Below are 19,323 nucleotides of genomic sequence, written 5' to 3'. Positions count from 1 at the left end.
GTAATGACAAAAGTCAAAATAATTAAAGTACAACGATTCTACGAGTATATGAACCAAAAGAAGTATGGAACAACCGGGATTTAATGGGTTAAAGTGCTAAACCGAGTGTTGAACCAATTGTTAAATCTCCCGTTGCAAAATCAACCATCGTTAGTTAGTGGTGGTACATAAACCCAAATTGACAAAACCACATCAAGATTATCTCCAAAATAGCCGAAAATGGTAGCACTAGCAAGGTGCTGCAAACCCTTCCTCCCGCCATATCTAACCCCTCTTTCTCTCTCCAAAACCCCACTTCAATTCCGTTTGCAATTCTCCAATCACCCCAGAAACTATGCAATTAACAAAAGGGTTCGTTCCTTATGTTCTACCCCTTCAATTAATGGTAAAAATACCATTAATAATTCGATTATTGATTCAAATAACCAGAAATTAGAGGGTGAAATCAAGAAAGAATTATGGCTTTATAATACAATGAGTAGGCAAAAAGAGTTGTTTAAGCCTAAAATTGATGGTAAAGTGGGAATGTATGTTTGTGGGGTTACTGCTTATGATTTCAGCCATATTGGTCATGCTAGAGCTTATGTTACCTTTGATATTCTTTACAGGTTCACTCTTTCTCCCTCTTTCTTGATCTTTGTTATGTTGTAATCTTTGTTTGGGTGTAGAGAGAGTCGCGAAGGGCAATGATGTAGACGGGATTTGATCCGTGTTTTGAGTACCCTTTAACCACTGAGCAAGTTGGTTTGCACTATAATGTTATAAATTTGGTTTTATTGCTATGAAGTTTCTGTTTTTTGTTTAAATTTATGGTTTGTTGAATTGTAAATGCCTGTTTGTTAATTTGTTTTGTTTGGATGGATGTTATCAATTGTTAATTGTTTATAATGTATTATGGAGAAATTTTTGTTTAGTTGTTGGTTTGATGATGGAAAGTTAAAAGCTTTGTTGTAGTTCACCCAAAAAAAGATTGGATTTGTTGAAGGGATAAGGTTACATAATTTGATGGTATATGCTGTAATTAGAGTGGTAATCAGGATTTAATGTAATTGTTTGACTTATATCTCTTTTAATGGAATAGGGAACTTAATTTACTTGTGATGAAACTGAAAAATTGCCTCTATGGTCTAGGAAGATCGAAGGTTGGCAGGATGACTACTAATAGATACGAAAGTATTAGATTAACTGAACATTTGAACTGGTTATGTGTGATTCTTAATCATCACTGTGTCAGCTGATTAGTGCTGTTTCTGTTTAATTTGATGGTTTGGCAGGCATCTCAAGCATATAGGTTATGAAGTCTGTTATGTTCGCAACTTTACTGATGTTGATGACAAGGTTAGTTAACAAGCTGCAATGCCATGTGCTAATGAATACCCATCCTTTGGCTGTTATAATTGTAAAATGGATCTTTTTACCTATCCTAAACTTTCTCTTAACACTATATGTTTGTGATCAATTTGTCTTAAAGCTAAAAGTTTTGTCACGTCAAGGCAATCAACATGTTTGTTCTTCAATGTAGTATTAGCTTTGAGTTAATATGAATGTCATGTACCGACTGTCTTATACTTGTCTGACAGGATACCTGAGTATGGAATTTTCGAATTCTGTAGATAATTGCCAGAGCTAACGAACTGGGGGAGAATCCAATATCTCTTAGCAAACGTTTTTGTGACGAATTTCTCCAAGACATGGCCTATCTGCATTGTTTGCCTCCATCTGTAGAACCTCGTGTCTCCGATCACATACCACAAATTATAGACATGATTAAGCAGGTATTTTTTCGAATGAATTTATCAGGATATGCTCATTCATAAGGTCATGTTGTGATTCCATATCTAGTTTGTTGGCTGAAAAGATTCTTTTTACATAAAATTGTTTTATGTTGAGGACTATATTGCACAAATTCAGGAAGGGACTTTCTGGATGACTTGCAATTTTTGTAGAATAAGTTCTTCAGTTTACTTCTCTTTATTTTTTATTTTTTTATTTTTTTTTTTGGTTATATACTCTCTCTCTTTCTCTTGGCAGATTGTTGATAATGGCTTTGCCTATAGTGTGGATGGGGATGTCTACTTCTCGGTGGCAAAGGTCCCTGATTATGGACAATTGTCTGGACGAAGATTGGAAGACAATCGAGCTGGTGAGCGAGTAGCTATTGACTCGAGAAAGAGACATCCAGCTGATTTTGCATTATGGAAAGTAAGGATTTTCTATTTTTTTCGAAAGATCTTTATTATCCTTCCATATTTTTCTGGAAATCATTGGAGCAGAATTCATCTTTGGTTTTATCTAGGTTGTTACTACTCCCCCCAATTCATATCAATGATTATGCTTTTCTATATTAGATAATGGTTACACTTACACTCTACCTTTTTCCATTTTGAGATGTGTTCTACAATTTTTATAAAAAAATCATTTTCTTCCCCTTTTGATACATGTATTGATGTATTTACTCTTTTGGACCCACTATTTATTTTTAAACTTTTTTATTTCTCTTTCAAGATTCCACCTTTTTCCATTTCTCTCTCTAAGATTCCAATCATTTCCTTGGTTTTAATAAAAGGGAAGTGTAACCATTTAGTTGTATCAGATAGAATTGGAGAGTGAACTGAGTCTGTACTCTGTAATAGCTTACGTGCTCTGTTCCTTGTGTTGTGGTTTGCTCTCTCATATGTTCTACTTCAATTCTAATTCCTATTGGGAATTAATTGATGTAATATATTAACACCTCAATTTTGGATATAACATGATACTTGTACACTTCAAAGTATACCATGCTTAGACTTTTGAGGATATCCAGCCATAGTGTTATATGTGATTCTTTTGATCTGAGCCTTGTTGCATCAATGTTTTTTTTTTTTTTTTTATTTTTATTTTATTATTTTTATTATTTTTATTATTTATTTATTTTATTTTATTTTTATTCCTTGTCTTCTCACTGTTCACATCTAAAAGAATGCAAAAGATTTAAATTGTACATTTACCTCCCCTTTAAAAAAATGCATGCAGCAAGGTGGTTTTTGACTGTTTGTTGTTGATGAAGGTGGTAACATTTAGTTTTACTTTGCTGTGCTGTTTGGCTGCTTTTGATATATGACCTTTTACAAAACTATGCTAATTTTACAGTCTGCCAAAGAAGGAGAACCCTTTTGGGAGAGTCCATGGGGTCCTGGAAGACCTGGTTGGCATATTGAATGCAGTGCTATGAGTGCTGTATATCTTGGCTACTCTTTTGACATACATGGTGGTGGGATGGACCTTATGTTTCCTCACCATGAAAACGAAATTGTTCAGAGCTGTGCTGCATGTCGTGAAAGTAATATAAGCTACTGGGTCCATAATGGATTTGTCACTATTAATTCGGAAAAAATGTCCAAATCTCTTGGTAACTTCTTCACTATCCGGCAGGTAAAAAGATTTAGCTATAAGATTTTCAGTTCTAATTATTGTGAATTGTGATCTTTATCCACCTCGTGTTCATAACCTTTCCGTTTCTGGCTGTTGTACTGAATCTAGTAAGCTTTTGGTCTTCCCAGGTTATAGAGCTTTATCACCCACTTGCCTTGAGACTCTTCCTCATGGGAACCCACTATCGCTCTCCAATAAATTATTCTGATGCCTTATTAGAGTATGCATCAGAACGTATTTTCTACATATACCAGGTATGTCTAGCAATAATTTCTGTTATATGAAAATGTTGTTTTAATCTTTAGGCACATTCAAATTGTTCTATGTATGGTAATTTATAATGCCCTCTTAACATAAACTTGGGGCCCTTCACTTCTTTAATATGAAGTTAATGGAAATAGCCTGTCCTCCTTGCATGATTAGGAATGTTGAAATTATGGCATGAATTCTTATGCCCTTTAACTTACTGCTTCTCTTTTTTTGTTCCTTTCTATGCTCTTGTGATGTAGTTTTTGCTTATGATATGGGCAAAACTTAGGTGGTTCTGTTGCTCCTACTGGCTTTGTTTTTAATATCTAGTGCGATCTGTATGCAGACATTATATGATAGTCAAGTTCTTCTGGGCGAGCATGACAAGGCTAGTTTAAAAAATTCAATTCCCCAGGATATTGCAAGCTGCATCAATGATTTCCAAATTAGTTTTGTGAATTCCATGTCAGATGATCTCCTCACTCCAGTTGTTCTTGCTGGACTGTCTGATCCGTTGAAGACCATGAATGATCTTCTTCATACTCGTAAGGTATGTAATTCTGGCTAATCCCAATTTTCCTTTACGTAAGTTAAATAAGAGGCTATTATGTTAGTAGATTGGGCTGAACTATTATTTGACTATGTCCCAGATCGGATTTTCCCAAGTTAATAAAAGAATAGTACTGTATATAATGTTCAGAAATTATCATTCTTGTTTCTACCTTCCCTCCTTTTCCCTCCTCTTCCTTATTTCAAAAGGTGTGTAGGTGTGTAGCATCTGATGTGAGTATGAAGTCGTGTCTGCTTTAAGTCATTTTGTTCTTTTATGGGTGGTCAATAACAAGTCATGGAAGAAAAAAAAATAACGTTTTGCTATATTGGTTAATTAAGTCTACTTACTGAAGCTTTGTTAACCTATCTGCTGGGTTTGATATAGGAATGACGGTTTTACTTGAAAGAGATGGATATCTGCTTCTCTGAATAGTAAAAGATGATAGTCATGTATCATGTAACTTGAAATAAATAAAGGAAAATTTTAAATGGGAAATGCTTGGATAATCCTGGGTGATGAATTGATGATAATCAGAAAGTTGTGATCTGTGAATTTGGTTGCTTTGTGGTTTGGTTTGGATGCTCAGTGGCTATTCTTTTACTCAATTCTTTTTTACTATCTGATTCTCCATTATAATTCTATTACAGGAAGAAATGTCTTTCTAGTTTGGTATCATAAAGGGATTATTTCAGCTTTTTGATAAATTTTTAACATTTGGCACTACAGGGAAAAAAGCGTGAGCTGCGAATTGAATCACTTGTAGCCTTAGAGAAGGCAATCAGAAATGTCCTGGCTGCTCTTGGGTTGATGCCATCAAATTACCCAGAGGTAAACTTTGTAGATGTTTTTAGATCCAATGCAGCCAAAAAAACCAGAAAAAACGCTAACTAATGTCGACATGTGGTAGTGCAGGCTTTACATCAGCTCAAAGAGAAGGCTTTGAAACGTGCCAATCTCTCAGAAGCTGAAGTTCAGCAAAAGATTGAAGAAAGAGACACATCAAGGAAGAACAAAGAATATGAGAAGTCAGATGCAATAAGGAAAGAATTGGCTGCAGTGGGAATTACTCTGATGGACAGCCCAGAAGGAACGACCTGGAGACCTGTGGTTCCCACTGCACTACAACAACAGCCAACAATGGCTAGCTGAGTCAATGTAACATGATTGTTTTTATACCATATCAGAAATTCAAAGTCAAGGAGACATTATTTAAATTTTGAAAATTTCTGTAGATTATATTGAGTTTTCTAGTGAAAAAACTTGAGGATGAGCATAAGATATGCGGCTTAATAATCTAATACTATTACTGGAAACATTTTGTGTTTATTAGCTTACGAGTGCTCTTCTTATGTTTATTAAGTTCGAATGACTCACCATATTGTTTCCAATTTACTATATGATTTCTTGCGTCAGTACTTTGTTGACCCCTTGCCTTGCTTTTCAGCGTGGAAGTCGGATTTGGATTGTAACAAATACAGTTGAGACGAGACTGTTTCAGGACTATAAAGCTTTGCTTTGATATTTGATTTAAATTTGGTACATTTATGCTGTGTTTCCCTTGTATATGTAATCTACTACCTCCGTTACATATTATTTGCAACGATTTATTTGACATAAATCGTTGCAAATAATATGTAACGGAGGTAGTATAATGATTTGTATCTGTTTTTATTTACAAACGTTTGAAACAATGCTTGGTATATGGACAAATGCAATTGAAAATGGGGCAATAGTTATCGGATCATTTATATGTACAATTGCAGGTTTCAGTATTGGGATGCCTCCGGAGGAATCAACAGTCAAAACTCTCCCATTTAGGAGCATTTTTTTGCTGCTCAAGTCCCTATCTGGGGCTGTCAGGTGGTACTCTTCTCTTATATTCTGAGTAAATATTGGCATTTTACCAAATTTGGACTTCTTAGCAAATGGTCCGCTGTTTTCTGCTGAAATGGTGCCTGTTTCTGTAGATATGTTGACTCTAAGGGTTGCCTCAGCGTCAAGGTTGATTAAGAGCAATGTGATCCCTTGCTGAATGGATAAATACGGTATGTCAGATCAAGTTTAGCCTTGTCAAATACAACTTCCTGTCTTTCTTCTACTGAATTTTCACCTTTCAAAGTTTCAATGAAATTTATTCATAAAAAACCTTAAAATGAGCAAGAATGGCATGATATACTTGATCTAGTTTAAAATGTATAGTTAAACCTTCCATTTCAAACTAAATGTTTCAATTTTGGATGTCTTTAGTTAGCATATACTTCTTAAAGTAGGTGTGACAATTTTTTTTCCTTGTTCAAGAAGACATATATTATTATTTTAGGAAATGCTGCTTATTGTTTTGACTGAAGTGGCTGAAATATTGTGTGTAAAAAATTTCAAATCCATATGTAATAAGATAAGAACTTGATATGGAAATTGGTAGTACTCACAGATTGCTTCGAGCAATGAGTGTATGCTCGTAAATTACTCGTCCCAGAAACGCTTGTAGAGAGAACTTGTTTTCCCATCAAACGATGCCAAAGAAGGGCGCTAAAAATATTATCAAGTCAGTAATAAAACAAATTTGCTGCAATTTAGAATATATGCTCTGCTTGCATAACAATTATAGCTATAAAACTTATTTTTAGAGTACCTGTAATAATCAGGGTTTGGCACAAAATTAGATCTATCGAGAAGCCCATAATTTCCACCTATCAAAGTTTGTCTGCAATAAGTTTTGGTATTATATGTTGCTGCCATTCCAAGCTGATCTAAGTACCTGTTTTTGTTTATTAAAAAGCCTGGAAGCTTAAGCCAATGTTCATTGAAAATTTAGCTGAGTTATAGTGGCTAATTGAGTGGAATGTTTACCAGAAGCTCATCACAAAAGTATTTGTAACATGATTTCGACCACTGTTAAAAGCACCACCTGCTTCACCAACCCAAGCAACAGCTGAGGTCCCTGAATTCCTTATTTCCTGTTGGAGTTTTTTGAATACTCTTTCTTCCCCGTTAAGGTGGGATGGATTTAATATATTACCTACAAGGCCATTGTAGTCACCTGCAAATCAGAAAAAGGGTTCAAGTGAAAGGTTAAATTCAAGTCTCTCTTTGAGTTAAAGTTTATATTTGCTATTGAATTATCTAATAAGTACTACTTCCTGAGCACTTGATAATTTATTTTCCTGTTAGTCCTACTAATACAGATGTACACAGCCCTAATGTCTTATTATAGTCATCTAATCTTTTGTCAGTATAATCTGATAGGGAGACTTTCTAGAAGGTCGTGCTGCTTTACCTGCACCAAGGTTATAGACGTGGTGGGTGATTGCTTGGAGAGACTTGGTTGTTTTGCCAATAAACTCTGCGAACCACGTAGCATCAAAGAACCCTCCAGGGCCAAGTATAAGAGGCTTTGTCTCAGAGCCTACATACACCTTTTCAATCAGATTTTGCAGGGTGTTCACATCTGAAGCATACTGGTGAGCTGTTACTCTTGCACCTATTCCCCTTCCACTGAGTTCATTTCCTATCAATAGTTCAGAACATTGACAATATGTCATAATTTTGTAACTGAGTACTTTGATTCGCTTGAAATCTTGTGAGCAATTCATACTTAAGAGCATCTTACCAAGTTCCCATCCATAGATACTGTATCCCTTGTTAACTGTGTATCTTAAAAGTAATTCAGCATTGCTGGGATCCCAAGCTCCTTTTGCTGACCCATCTGGGTTTATGGTTCTTCCCGTTAGTGCATTCAACCCGAAAGTGACCACAGCCCTAGTCATATAAATGCCATAAAACCTTTTAAGAGTTCCAAATTTTTTTTTACTTGGTTTCTGTTTAAATTTTTGTAGAAGACTTGAAAGGTACATTTGTTTGGATATGTATAGCATATGCTCATTAGCAAGGAAATTTGTTAATAATCTAGTATTGTACATACCCCGTCTCTTTGAAGAATCTGTTAAGGTCATCCCATCGCACCATGGGCAAACAGCCTTGTGAGAATCCAAGAAATTGAGAGGTGTCTTTGACAAATGGATTACACGGTTGTTGCTCGTTTGTTTGGTAGATTAGCCTATCCTGTAATGTTCCTCCCATTCTGATTTTCAGGGGTGAAAATGCTGCAATATCACGACGATCACATAAATCTTATGAAAACATTATTACATATACCCATATGCTGGAGACTGGTACAGCGTAGAGCACCGAGCTTACCCTTTACAGCATTCGACAAAATTGTGTTGTTCAGATCCTACAGTTGTTAGCAGACACATATGAGAAGAAATCAGTGAAATCTCAGATGAAAGTACATGTGCATATGCATTCTAGTTTAAGATATAGAGGAGTGATCTGTAGTTTTAGGTACCATGTTTAAGATATTAATTGACTAACTACTATCAGTAGTGGTGGGCTTGGCCCAGTTCAGACTTCAGAGGTAGCCACTAAATTGGTTTGGGCCTAGGCTTGGACCTACTAAATAATTGGGTTGGGCTAGTATATGTGGGCCTATCTTTTGTCAATGCATGAACATATTTAAAAGACTTAGCCGTTAGCTCGATCATATTTATAAAAATTTAGTGCATAAATGCAATTAAGAAATAATGGAAAAGCTGAAATCATTTACTTGTAACTTTTAATCCAATTTGCCTAGTCATTTGATTATCATTGATAGTAATATAATTGCGTATTACTTTAGTCACAAGTAGTAATAATCAGCGTGCTTCATCATAGTCATTGCATATAGGCCATATACAAAGCACATAGCAAACTCAAGTGGTCATGATTTCCCATTTTATAGAAATGATTATGTATCATTTACAATACATAAGCAAAGTATTTCATGCACCCAATAAGTATTGACAATGGTGCTCCTGTTAGTATGTTTCGATCGATTACGTGAGGCCTATGTCCTTCATTTGCCAATATCGGAGTACCGTTCTATTAATGGTAAAGTGTAATCATGGATGTACATTACCAGTGGAATTTTTTCAAATGGGTTGTTCATTCCTAACAAGAAAGAAGAATTTTTTTTTTCCCAAATGAGTATTTTTGACATAATCTTTGAACACTTTTGTGTTTGTGCCCTCAATGGATGGAAGTCATTTTCCACGTTCGGATTAATGGGCTCATTTAATGGACCAACCAATGTGAACTTCAAATGGAATATAAAGCCAATAATACTGTAGTGCAAAATTATTCCTTGATTCTTTTTTTGTTAAAAACTTAAAACAAATACTAATTGTTGACTAATATAAATGACTATTTTTTTTTCAAAAAATATAAATGACTAATAGTGTTGTACTACTATTCTCTTATCCAATCATCCTTATGTATCGGCTTAGCCATATACGGAGTACTTTATTTATTGAATTTTAATTTTTGTTTTTAAGTTTTTTGTAATCAATTTTGATTCTGTTTTCAGCTATTCTAGTTTTTAAGTGCTTTCTTCTTCTAACTTTAGCATTTTAATTTAGAGGGAAGAATTCTATTTCAGTCATATTTAGATGATGAGTTAATCAACCAAAGACAAATGAGACTATTATTTGAAGACGAAGAGGCTATTATAAACCAGGTAAGTTCAGTATCGGGTTATTTATGAATACATGAATGCAAAAGTTGTATAAACAGAATAGAAGTATACAAAAATACTATACTTCATGCATTCATTCACCACAACATAATCATAACAATGAAACTAGATGAAGAAAAAAGGTTAAAAAGAATACCAGATTGAGAAGAGAGGTTTGACCCCAGCTACAAGAATCATAGTCACACTTATCAGAAGGCCACCAATCCAGTGTGGCGCAGATATAATCATCATCGGTCCGAGCAATCTCAGCTGTCGAATTAAAGTAAACATCCACCGTCTGATGCTTTGGTGATTCAACTGAATAGTTTAAGATGAAATACAAGATGCATGCCAACCCCAGAAGAGCGATGATTGAAAACACCATTTTACACCATAACCCACCTCTTATTTTCATGTCTTAGTTAATTTTCATATTATTCTTGTAACTTTATATGTATGTTATTGTATATGTATAGAACATAGTGTGATATTTTATGTATTAATTGGTGTATATTATATAGTATGTGTTATATAGAATAAATGATGGAATTATGAAATAAAATTTTGATGGGTGTTATGATTTTTATGTAATGGTGGATTTGAATATATGATATGATGGTGGAAAAAAAGTGAAAAGAAAGTTGACATGAGAATAATGAAAGAGAGTATACTTTTCATAAGTGGAAAGAAAATAGAAGAATTGACAATTTGGTCTTATTAATTGAACAATTGATCCTTCTTCTCTTTTTCCTACTTTAGATTTTTCTATTAGTACTGTATGTCTTGTATGGGTTAAGGGTGAAGGGTGGCTATACAAATTACATGAACAAGGTTTAGGATTGAGGACCCACTTTGGTTGGTAAGAAATACTTTTCTCTTTTTTTCTTCCTTTTTTTTTTCCTGTAATTTTTGGATGGGCATAATCCACAAATCAAATGGTAGGAACTTGGAATAATTTTTGAAGTTGATGTATATGAAGTTATAGAGAGCTGATCATGGGTTGTGCTAGAATTTGGGCCGAAAATTAGATTATTTTAGTCTCGGGAGTTAGGGTTAAGCTTCGGGTCAAAAATTAATAAGCTCTACATAAAGTTGCATGAGTTAATATCGATATTTTTGTTCGTGTATATCAAGAGCCAAGAATATAAGGCAATTAGGCAAAGTAATTTCCTTTAAAGGTTCCCTTCGCCTACAAATACAAATAAAGTTGCAAGTTGAGCATTAAGATTAAGCACATTTTAATATGGATGTAAACATGAATATTAAATTATAAGATATGCTTTTGTTAAATACTTGTATTAATGCATTGTATTATTACTATACAAAGTAGAATAATGTATAGTTAAAATAAGGTGGAAAACTTTAGAAGTCCACTTGTTAAGCTAGTTTTGATGATTCCATGACTAGTTAAGAACTAAGACACCAACTTGTTTGCTGATTGGTGTACGTATGCTGACGGCTATAACCGTCCAATGGGGCACAAATTATAGGTGATTTTTCAAATGTTCCAATTCAACTGGTCAAAAACGACATGAAACGAATTGATCCCAAGCATCATTCACAAATTGTAAATTTTGTAACTTTGAATTACAAAGTTTTGTTGTGTTATTTTTTTCATCGTAGCGGTATCTAGTCACTAAAGACTACTAGGTTAGAAGTAACGCCGTCTACAAAGGGTAATGACGCTTGTATGAGATTCATTAAAACTTTAATGTTTTGAATTTTGTTTTTTAGGGTGTATCTGTAACTCAATTTAACAAAAGATCCATTAATGTAAATTATGCTTCAATTCGTTTTAAATGAAACTTTTTCGGCTTCATTTTTTTTAATCCTCCCATAACTAATTATTCAAATAATATAATACAAGCAAGAATAATGGTACTAGAAGCTCATCTATAACATTTGTTTTTAGTGAATAATATAATGAAGTAACCTTCATGCAATGGGTCCAAAATATATATCGAATATCCAAATAAAGAAAGTCCATTGAAAATATACAGTTTTTTTGACCGATATTTGCTATTCTAAGAAATTTGATAAATCCATGCCTTAAACTTTGGTTTCTGAAGACTAATTTGTGGAGTCTTGTCTTCTTTGAGGGCTCTCTCATATTCAACTATCAAAAGTGTCAATCACGTCCAAAAAATGTAAAAGGGTAATTAGATAAAAAAAAAAAATATATTAAATAAAAACCAAAATCGTCAACAGCAGGGTTCGAACCTGCGCGGGCGAAGCCCAACAGATTTCAAGTCTGTCTCCTTAACCACTCGGACATATTGACTAATCTGAAATCTTATTATGATATAATTATTTATACTAAGTATAAAAGGATCATTAACAAATACATAGTAGTCAAAACCATCACACAAAATTAAGTTGATTTTATTGAATTGATCTGTACTAGATGTAATGACTAGTGAATTTCATTTTTGCAAGTTAAGAATTTGAACTCTGATGTAGAATTTACAAGATGTACATATCCGTGAAATCCATAGACATAGTTAAATAGTTGTTCATCGCGTTACACCCTCAAGTTTCTGAGCCAAAGAACATCTAGTATTACATTTCAGATCTTTTCGTCACATTACACCATTTTACAGTTATAGTGAATGCCACAATGTTAAAATGGCCAGAAGCGGCGTAGCAGTCCTAGCAGACTCTGCAGGTACTATAATACTCATGTATCAAATATCCTATTTACTTAGGTTATTATGGTAAGTGATGGTAATCTGATTTACAACTCCAACAAATCGCTAGTCTGATATGATCGCACTGGCACTATGACATACCACAGTACAGGCTCCCTTGGGAGATCGAATTAAACTTGCCTATAGAACAGATTCACCTATAATCTAGCCTTGCAAGTGTAGATATACCATAATCTGCTACGAGCATACGACACATACTAGTGAGTTAGTGACCGATGTGGGACTTAAAATTTATCACTAATAATATTAGTATGTCTCTTTGCGACTTGGGAGCATAATAATATTAGTAAGTCGAAGTCATGTTTATCAACTGCTAATCCTTCTGCTCCAGAAGACTAGAATAGGAAAAACTTAAAGAGTTACGTTCATTACTTGACTAATTAACAACAAATGTAATAGCTGAAAAAAAAGAAAAAAAAAAAAGAGGGAGTCTGTCAGACAACCGTGTGATCATCCCAAGTTCACGGTGGAGCCGGGGAACGATCATCTACGGCACCAGTGTCCGAGAACCAAAGGCAGCTGTTAATCACGCTCTGACCACACGGTCATAATTCATCCACCAGACTTGGTTTTCTGTCTCCTTAGAACTCAAGGATATAGAGGTACGATCCTATAGAACAGATCCTGTTCAAGTAAGGTCGTGCTAAGTAATCTACTGACTTGTGATTATATACATGATGCTTTTTCACTAAATGGTCGATGTGGGACTTCGTTACTTCTTTACTTGGACTCACTTGGGTACACCAACAGCACGAGCCATCCTTGGATTTGGAATCATGTCTCCTAGTTTTGGATTATAAAACGTGCCGACTTCTAAAACAATTGGTTTATCTTATTGGATTTATGTTATCAAGGTAACGAGAACCTTTTATATACATCTAGGTGCACCCAAAGGTATTTTTTTGCTCATTTGATATAATTTTGCTAATTTTAGATTTAAAATGAGCAAAAAATTTTGTCAAATGAGCAAAATACACTAAGGTGTACGGTACACCCGGGTGTATATAACAAATTTTACAAGGTAATTAGGTCTCAGTAAAACTTATTAATCATTATCTTTATTTTTAATTTTTTGAGGGATTAATCATTATCTTATTTAATTTAAACTTATTAACTTTTTCTCCAAACTTATTACGAGCAGTCTATTTCTTACAATAAAAAAAATTCAGACAATGTCAATTTTTTAATTATAAAGATGGCAATTTTAATCGAACAGAACAAGCTTATCCCAATTCAATCAAAAAAGAGGGCACGGACGCATGGTCATGATGAAAAAAAACCTCAACAGCAGGGTTCGAACCTGCGCGGGCGAAGCCCAACAGATTTCAAGTCTGTCTCCTTAACCACTCGGACATATTGACAACACTTGCAATTTAAGTGTGTTTAATTAATATTATACTTTTTTTTTTAATTAATAATACACTTGTATTATTTAACATGATTTACATAAAAAGTGTTACTCCCAATTTTTATTACAAGATTTCCTGTTATTAAAATAATACAGTAAGTACTCTCACGGGGAACTAATATGGAGTACTATTTTGCATTTTTGCTAGAACAACACTTGTATCTCTTAATTCAAGAATAATACTCTTAAAAAACTTTTGTAAAGCTTCTATTTTACAACTGAAGGTATATACGTAGTAATTTTTCTATTCCCATGCTTATGATTACGAGTAAGATCAATGGTTATTTACTCTTATGATTGAAGAAAACTTGTGGAAAATGGATACAGATCCGTATTTGGCGCGGTATATTTGGAGGGAAAAGGAGAGAAAGCGTCAAGAGTCTATTTTCTTGTTTGCATATGAATTATGAAATGGGCAAAGGGATATGAGGGATCCATTTTCCTCTCTTCCCTCTTCCGTCCTCTCGACCTCTCTTCATCTTGTCTCCTTGAGGACCTTCACCCATCCCTCACAATGTGCTACAGAAGAGTTGCCTTCTAACTGAGGGGATATCTGTGAGGCTATGATTCTATGACAAGGTTTATGCAAACTTTCCTTGCATTGTGATGCAAAGGAGTTGCCAGCCGAGTGAATTCCTATGATTAAGATCATGCAAACTTCAAATACCATTTGAAATAAAGACAGTTGAAATTGAGATCCAAAGAAGAGCGAGTCTGTAATTTACATAAAATGGAAATATATATGGCCTACATCGTGAAATGCCACCTTCGATGTACTCATGTACAGAAAACTACCTATCTGTGCCAGACTCGGGTGTACAGATAACTACCTATCTGTACCAGAGTGTGTTTGAGACGAGATATCAAAATCCATCGGACTGTAGGGGGATTAAAGTATCAAACACTGGATTTGTGGAATATCAGATTATATAGCATACCTTGATACATTCATAGTTTTACAGACCAAGGTAGTAAATAGTTATGAACCATGTCTCATTACTCCCTTAAATTAATTGCAAAATAATGTTGTCTGTCAAAGAATATCAAGGACCAAATCTAGCCTGACCTAAGTACTAGTATAAATAGTATACTGTAATTAAGAAAACCCAAAAGATACTAGCTTATATATATAACAAAATTTGAATTCTAGAGCTTTGCCAGTAATTCAGGAGTCTCAACATGTACATCTTGGAAGTTTATGCAGTGGGACAATGCAACAGCAAGCTTCTTTACATCCTTCCTTGTATGTGCAGCACTCAAAGTTATTCTCAGTCTACAAATAAAGAACACAACATATGGGTAAGCCAACTTAAACAGGAACAATGACCCCAGCATATCTGTATATCGAATGGCAGGAAGAAACTAAGGGCGGAAGAGAAAACTGAAAAACCTGCAAGAATTAGGAGGGACTGTTGGTGGTCTAATTGCAGTAACATGAAATCCAGATTTCAGCATATACCTGCAGGATGACAAGGCTTAAGAAAAGTCGAGAATGCTTGTAACTATGGAAAATATAATGGTAAAGGAGTACTTACCGACTGGCTAGCAAGGAATTCTCTTCACTTCCCACTATAATTGAGACAATGTGACTTGTAATGGGGATTCCAGTGAGGTCTCGGAAGTCTTGCACCCGTTCTTGGATTGCTTTTCTACGCCAGGCTTCTTTCTCAGCAACAAAAGTAGCAGCTGGTATGTAATGTCATTAGAATGCTTGTCACTGTAGAGAGAATGCTATGCATTTATATATATACAGCATACACCGAATATATGTACACACATTGCAAACCCTTGAAATTACTCTCCTATCCTACCAACAAGGTACCATGTTCCAAGTTAACAAGTCAACATCCGCCAAAAAAAAAAGTTTAACCTCTCTACATTTTCTTTGAGTTGGACCCCTGCATACAAGATCCACTCACCTACTTTTTCTCTATTTTTTTTTACTCTCCTTATCTCCATGCAAAACGTACAAGTTGTTAAAGGAGCAGAGCCGCGGAGGAAGTATACCACCCCCCCCCCCCCCCCTCCCCGCTTTAATTAAACTAATACTATAAACTTCTTTTTTGACTAGGAAATGCTTCACACAAGTTGGCTGGATAGATAAGATTAAAGTCACTTTACCATGGGCAGCAGCTGCCATTGGAATCGGCATAGCAGTGGAAAATATGAAAGAACGACCCCTGGACATAATAAGTTGTTTCCACCTTTTACTGCCATTAAAATTTGATGAAATGTGTCAGTAATTTCTAAAGACGCAATGGATAATGAACAGGAGAATCAAAAAGAGAGTAGATAACAGTATGACTACTTAGAAGATGCCAAGTGGTACATAATATTATACGAAGCTGACTTCTATGAGTATCTTTCGCCTGACAATGAAAAGCATCAACTTGCAGAAAAATGAAAAAAGTTCCTTCAGAATCAGCAGATTTTCCATTTTTCTAACATGGCATATCAAGCAATAGTCTCCTACTGGGCTAAACAAGTTACTTTGTTTCTCAAGACCTTCAATTATCTTGCTATACTAGAGGCAATACACCCACCCAACAACTCTAATGGATAAGGATATTTGATGTATCCGTGAAATACAATAAGAAAAAAAAATTACGCAAATCTATCGGATTACTTGGATACTTGTAATGAGTCTTAATACTTCGAAAAGTTGTAGCAGCAACGTATGGTTTTTGGCAAGGAAATGGCACAAATCAAATAATAGACCTCCCTTATATGTTAACTGCATAACATACACTGGATGGTGGTTGTAGTGCATATCTAGAAGTGAACAGACATATTCACTCACTTGACTTGCTACACTGTGACCACAAAAGTAGCAAAACAAATCCTTCGTTTAAAGTTGATACCTGCATGCTATGAAACCTCCGGTGCAACCTGCGGCCTTACTTAATGTGCCAATACATATATCAACATCACTTTCACAATCAAACTCTTGAGCCACTCCCCCACCACCTTTACCACAAGTAAATGTTCCATGAGCCTGAATTTACATAATTACAACAGAGTGATGAAGAAATTTTAGGCATAATTCATTGTATATATGTATTTGCTGGACGCTATTGCATGAACTAAAAGGTAGCACTTACATCATCAATCACCAACAAAAAACTATGCTTCTTCCGAAGTTTTGCAAGCTCAGTCATGGGTGCAAAGTCTCCATCCATACTAAATAAGCTGCCATTACAACATAACCAATTATGACAAGTTTATGTAAGTACTAAAGAACAAAGAAAATAGGGAATAGCATGTAGGACTGACCTATCTGTCACAACCACCTTCTTAGAAATTGTACAATTTAATCTGAGAGAAAATATTCAGGAAGTCAAATCATAAGAATCACACACGCATTTGTAGTTGCAAGCATACTTCTTAGACATATATAGAGTTGAAAAGGACATACAGAAGTGCATCAAGATGGGACATGTCACAATGTCGGTAGACAAAAGTCTCTACACAATTTAGTCGTTCACCAAGGCGGAGACCATCAATGATTGATGCATGATTAAGGGCATCAGAGAAGACAGCAACTTTTTCAGTTCTATGAGGTTTGCTGCCAGAAGCCAAGAGAGAGGCAATGCTTCCTGCTGCAACCATGAAGGCCATATTCGCAGCAAATCCAGTAGGGCAAAGAAGACAATCCTGCATCATATAGATATCATGAAGATTATTAGTCTCTGCCCTCTCTGTCTCAAATATCTTTTATCATACATATAGCAAACCCATTGTGCCTAAAATGGTCTGATTATCTACCCTAACACCTTAGTTCATGTTCGATGGTCAACTATAAGCAACTGAATTTATAAACCTAGCATCCTTAAAATCAGTATTGACAAATAAAAGGCAGAACTTTGAGTACATCACTGTTAGGGTTTGGTATTAATTCTATTATAAAATAACTAAGATAATTGACTAGACAAGAACACTAACAGAGGTTTATGAACAAAACAAACCTCTTTCTTCTTCAACTTTGCTAAACTTGCCTCCAAATGCCCATGATAATCTGTATAACCACATATCAATGCAGAGCCTCTTGGACCCATCCCGTGCTCTTGGGCTGCCTAGCACAAGCAGTCCAAATCACCTCTAATGTCAATATTTTATCACAGTACTTTCTTAAAAAGAACTACACATGAATAGGTAACAACCAAAAATCACCTTAGCAGCAGCCATTCTTATTGTGGGATGTGCACTCAAGCCCAAGTAATCATTTCCAGAGAACAGCAGTAGCTTCCTGCCACTGCGAGAACATAATTCTCCTTCATTGGCCTCTTCACCTTTAGGCACTTCAATTGATCCTAAGCAAGTCAGCAACAGTAATACAAGTCAGTAAGGTCTTAGTCTAGCTGTTAACCCATAACATCGAAGTTTACATTTTTCATATCCCATGTTTGAATCCCCTAGAGACCCCTTCCTCAATTGATATATACAGACATTTCCAAGGTACCTCCTTTTAGAACTACAAAATCTTTTGAAAGAAAAATAGCTCCCTCAAATAATGCAATCCTCAATCCTACGACACTTAAGCTCACTGAATTCAAGTTTAAACACCCATTTATGCAATCATTCTCTAATCAATTTCAAAATCACATTAATCTTAGACACACATTGAAATCAACTTCCGAAGAAACGCAAATTATGCAATTCATGTTATTCATCCAAACCAATATACACAATGTACAATGTGTTCAATTTCAATTACCAAATTGCTCAATCATTTGAACAATTAAAAAGTAAAAAAAAAAACAACCAAAACATGAAATACCCACAAAAATTAGAACAGCAAATAAGCTACAAAATCCAAGAACAATCAAAAGGGAAGAGATAAAATACCACAACTAGGATTATCATTGAGCCAATTGCGAAAAGTAGACTCAGAAATCATGACTTCTACAGAGGAACGATCCCATTGACGCAAATCGTCGAACACTTGGTATGCATGCCCATCAAAAAAGGACGAATTGTTGGAGACATTGATGGGTCTAAGGGAACGTAACAATTTCAAAGATTCTAACTTGGAAAGAGCTGCTTCAACCCAATCATCCCAGTTTACGCTCATTTTCTCTCTCTAAATTTAGGAGAGAGAAAATTGAAGAAGTTTTCTTTGAAGGTTTGCTTCAATGGCGGGCGTTATTTCCAAAATTGAGTGGGTTTCTAACGAGTTCTGTACTTTCTGGTAGTAGATGGGTAGTTAAGCCTTAAGCGCAATTAATTTGGTAAAGTCAAAGACACAAAGAGTCAAAGGAGAGAGAAAATTAAATTACAGCAAAGTTAGTTGGCTGCTTACCGCTAACAGCCTAACAACCATTAAATTGATTTGCATACTTCGTTTATCAAGAAAGAAATATGCTGGAGTTTTTTTTTTTTTTTTTTTTTTTTTTTCTAATTGGGAAGGAAGGAGGACCTAGACGGCTAGACCATACCTCAACTT

At 35.0% G+C, this 19,323-nt stretch overlaps 3 protein-coding genes and 3 non-coding genes across 7 annotated transcripts; 1 reads left to right on the top strand and 5 right to left on the bottom strand.

Moving 5' to 3' along the window:
- Window positions 1–148: 148 nt before the first annotated feature.
- LOC145593820 (cysteine--tRNA ligase, chloroplastic/mitochondrial-like) lies at window positions 149–5,667 on the top strand. Its single transcript, XM_081650187.1, has 9 exons — window positions 149–608; window positions 1,275–1,338; window positions 1,614–1,775; window positions 2,032–2,202; window positions 3,130–3,411; window positions 3,540–3,665; window positions 4,007–4,210; window positions 4,940–5,041; window positions 5,126–5,667. Exons 1-9 carry the CDS (start codon window positions 220–222, stop codon window positions 5,360–5,362), a joined length of 1,737 nt encoding a protein of 578 aa, XP_081506313.1. The 5' UTR covers window positions 149–219; the 3' UTR covers window positions 5,363–5,667.
- A 171-nt stretch (window positions 5,668–5,838) lies between these two features.
- LOC145594877 (heparanase-like protein 3) lies at window positions 5,839–10,222 on the bottom strand. The gene is made up of 9 exons (XM_081651223.1): window positions 9,922–10,222; window positions 8,411–8,447; window positions 8,136–8,316; window positions 7,824–7,972; window positions 7,491–7,721; window positions 7,064–7,253; window positions 6,846–6,971; window positions 6,643–6,742; window positions 5,839–6,241 (listed from the first exon to the last, which is right to left on the bottom strand). Exons 1-9 carry the CDS (start codon window positions 10,177–10,179, stop codon window positions 5,882–5,884), a joined length of 1,632 nt encoding a protein of 543 aa, XP_081507349.1. The 5' UTR covers window positions 10,180–10,222; the 3' UTR covers window positions 5,839–5,881.
- A 1,741-nt stretch (window positions 10,223–11,963) lies between these two features.
- TRNAS-UGA (transfer RNA serine (anticodon UGA)) lies at window positions 11,964–12,045 on the bottom strand. Its single transcript has one exon. It is a non-coding gene; the product is annotated as a tRNA-Ser (tRNA).
- Window positions 12,046–12,900: 855 nt separating this feature from the next.
- LOC145596375 (small nucleolar RNA U3) lies at window positions 12,901–13,114 on the bottom strand. The gene has a single exon (XR_014103217.1). It is a non-coding gene; the product is annotated as a small nucleolar RNA U3 (small nucleolar RNA).
- A 637-nt stretch (window positions 13,115–13,751) lies between these two features.
- Window positions 13,752–13,833, bottom strand: TRNAS-UGA (transfer RNA serine (anticodon UGA)). The gene has a single exon. It is a non-coding gene; the product is annotated as a tRNA-Ser (tRNA).
- Window positions 13,834–14,792: 959 nt separating this feature from the next.
- LOC145594886 (8-amino-7-oxononanoate synthase-like) lies at window positions 14,793–19,067 on the bottom strand. 2 transcript variants are annotated; one of them, XM_081651229.1, is made up of 11 exons: window positions 18,726–19,067; window positions 18,051–18,190; window positions 17,846–17,953; window positions 17,296–17,534; window positions 17,154–17,195; window positions 16,982–17,069; window positions 16,742–16,875; window positions 16,002–16,090; window positions 15,416–15,566; window positions 15,271–15,339; window positions 14,793–15,153 (listed from the first exon to the last, which is right to left on the bottom strand). In XM_081651229.1, the coding sequence occupies exons 1-11, from the start codon at window positions 18,949–18,951 to the stop codon at window positions 15,027–15,029; spliced, it is 1,413 nt and encodes a 470-aa protein (XP_081507355.1). In that variant the 5' UTR covers window positions 18,952–19,067; the 3' UTR covers window positions 14,793–15,026. The 2 variants fall into 2 exon arrangements, with proteins under 2 accessions (XP_081507355.1, XP_081507356.1); XM_081651230.1 differs by lacking the exon at window positions 18,726–19,067 and having other exon boundaries at window positions 17,846–17,949; window positions 18,051–18,177.
- Between the last annotated feature and the right edge of the window lie 256 nt (window positions 19,068–19,323).

This window comes from Chenopodium album, chromosome 19, assembly GCF_948465745.1.
Source record: "Chenopodium album chromosome 19, dcCheAlbu1.1, whole genome shotgun sequence".
In the NCBI taxonomy this organism is placed as follows: Eukaryota; Viridiplantae; Streptophyta; class Magnoliopsida; order Caryophyllales; family Amaranthaceae; genus Chenopodium; species Chenopodium album.
The sequence above is the reverse complement of the archived record's forward strand: the minus strand, read 5'-3'. Positions and strand labels throughout refer to the sequence as shown.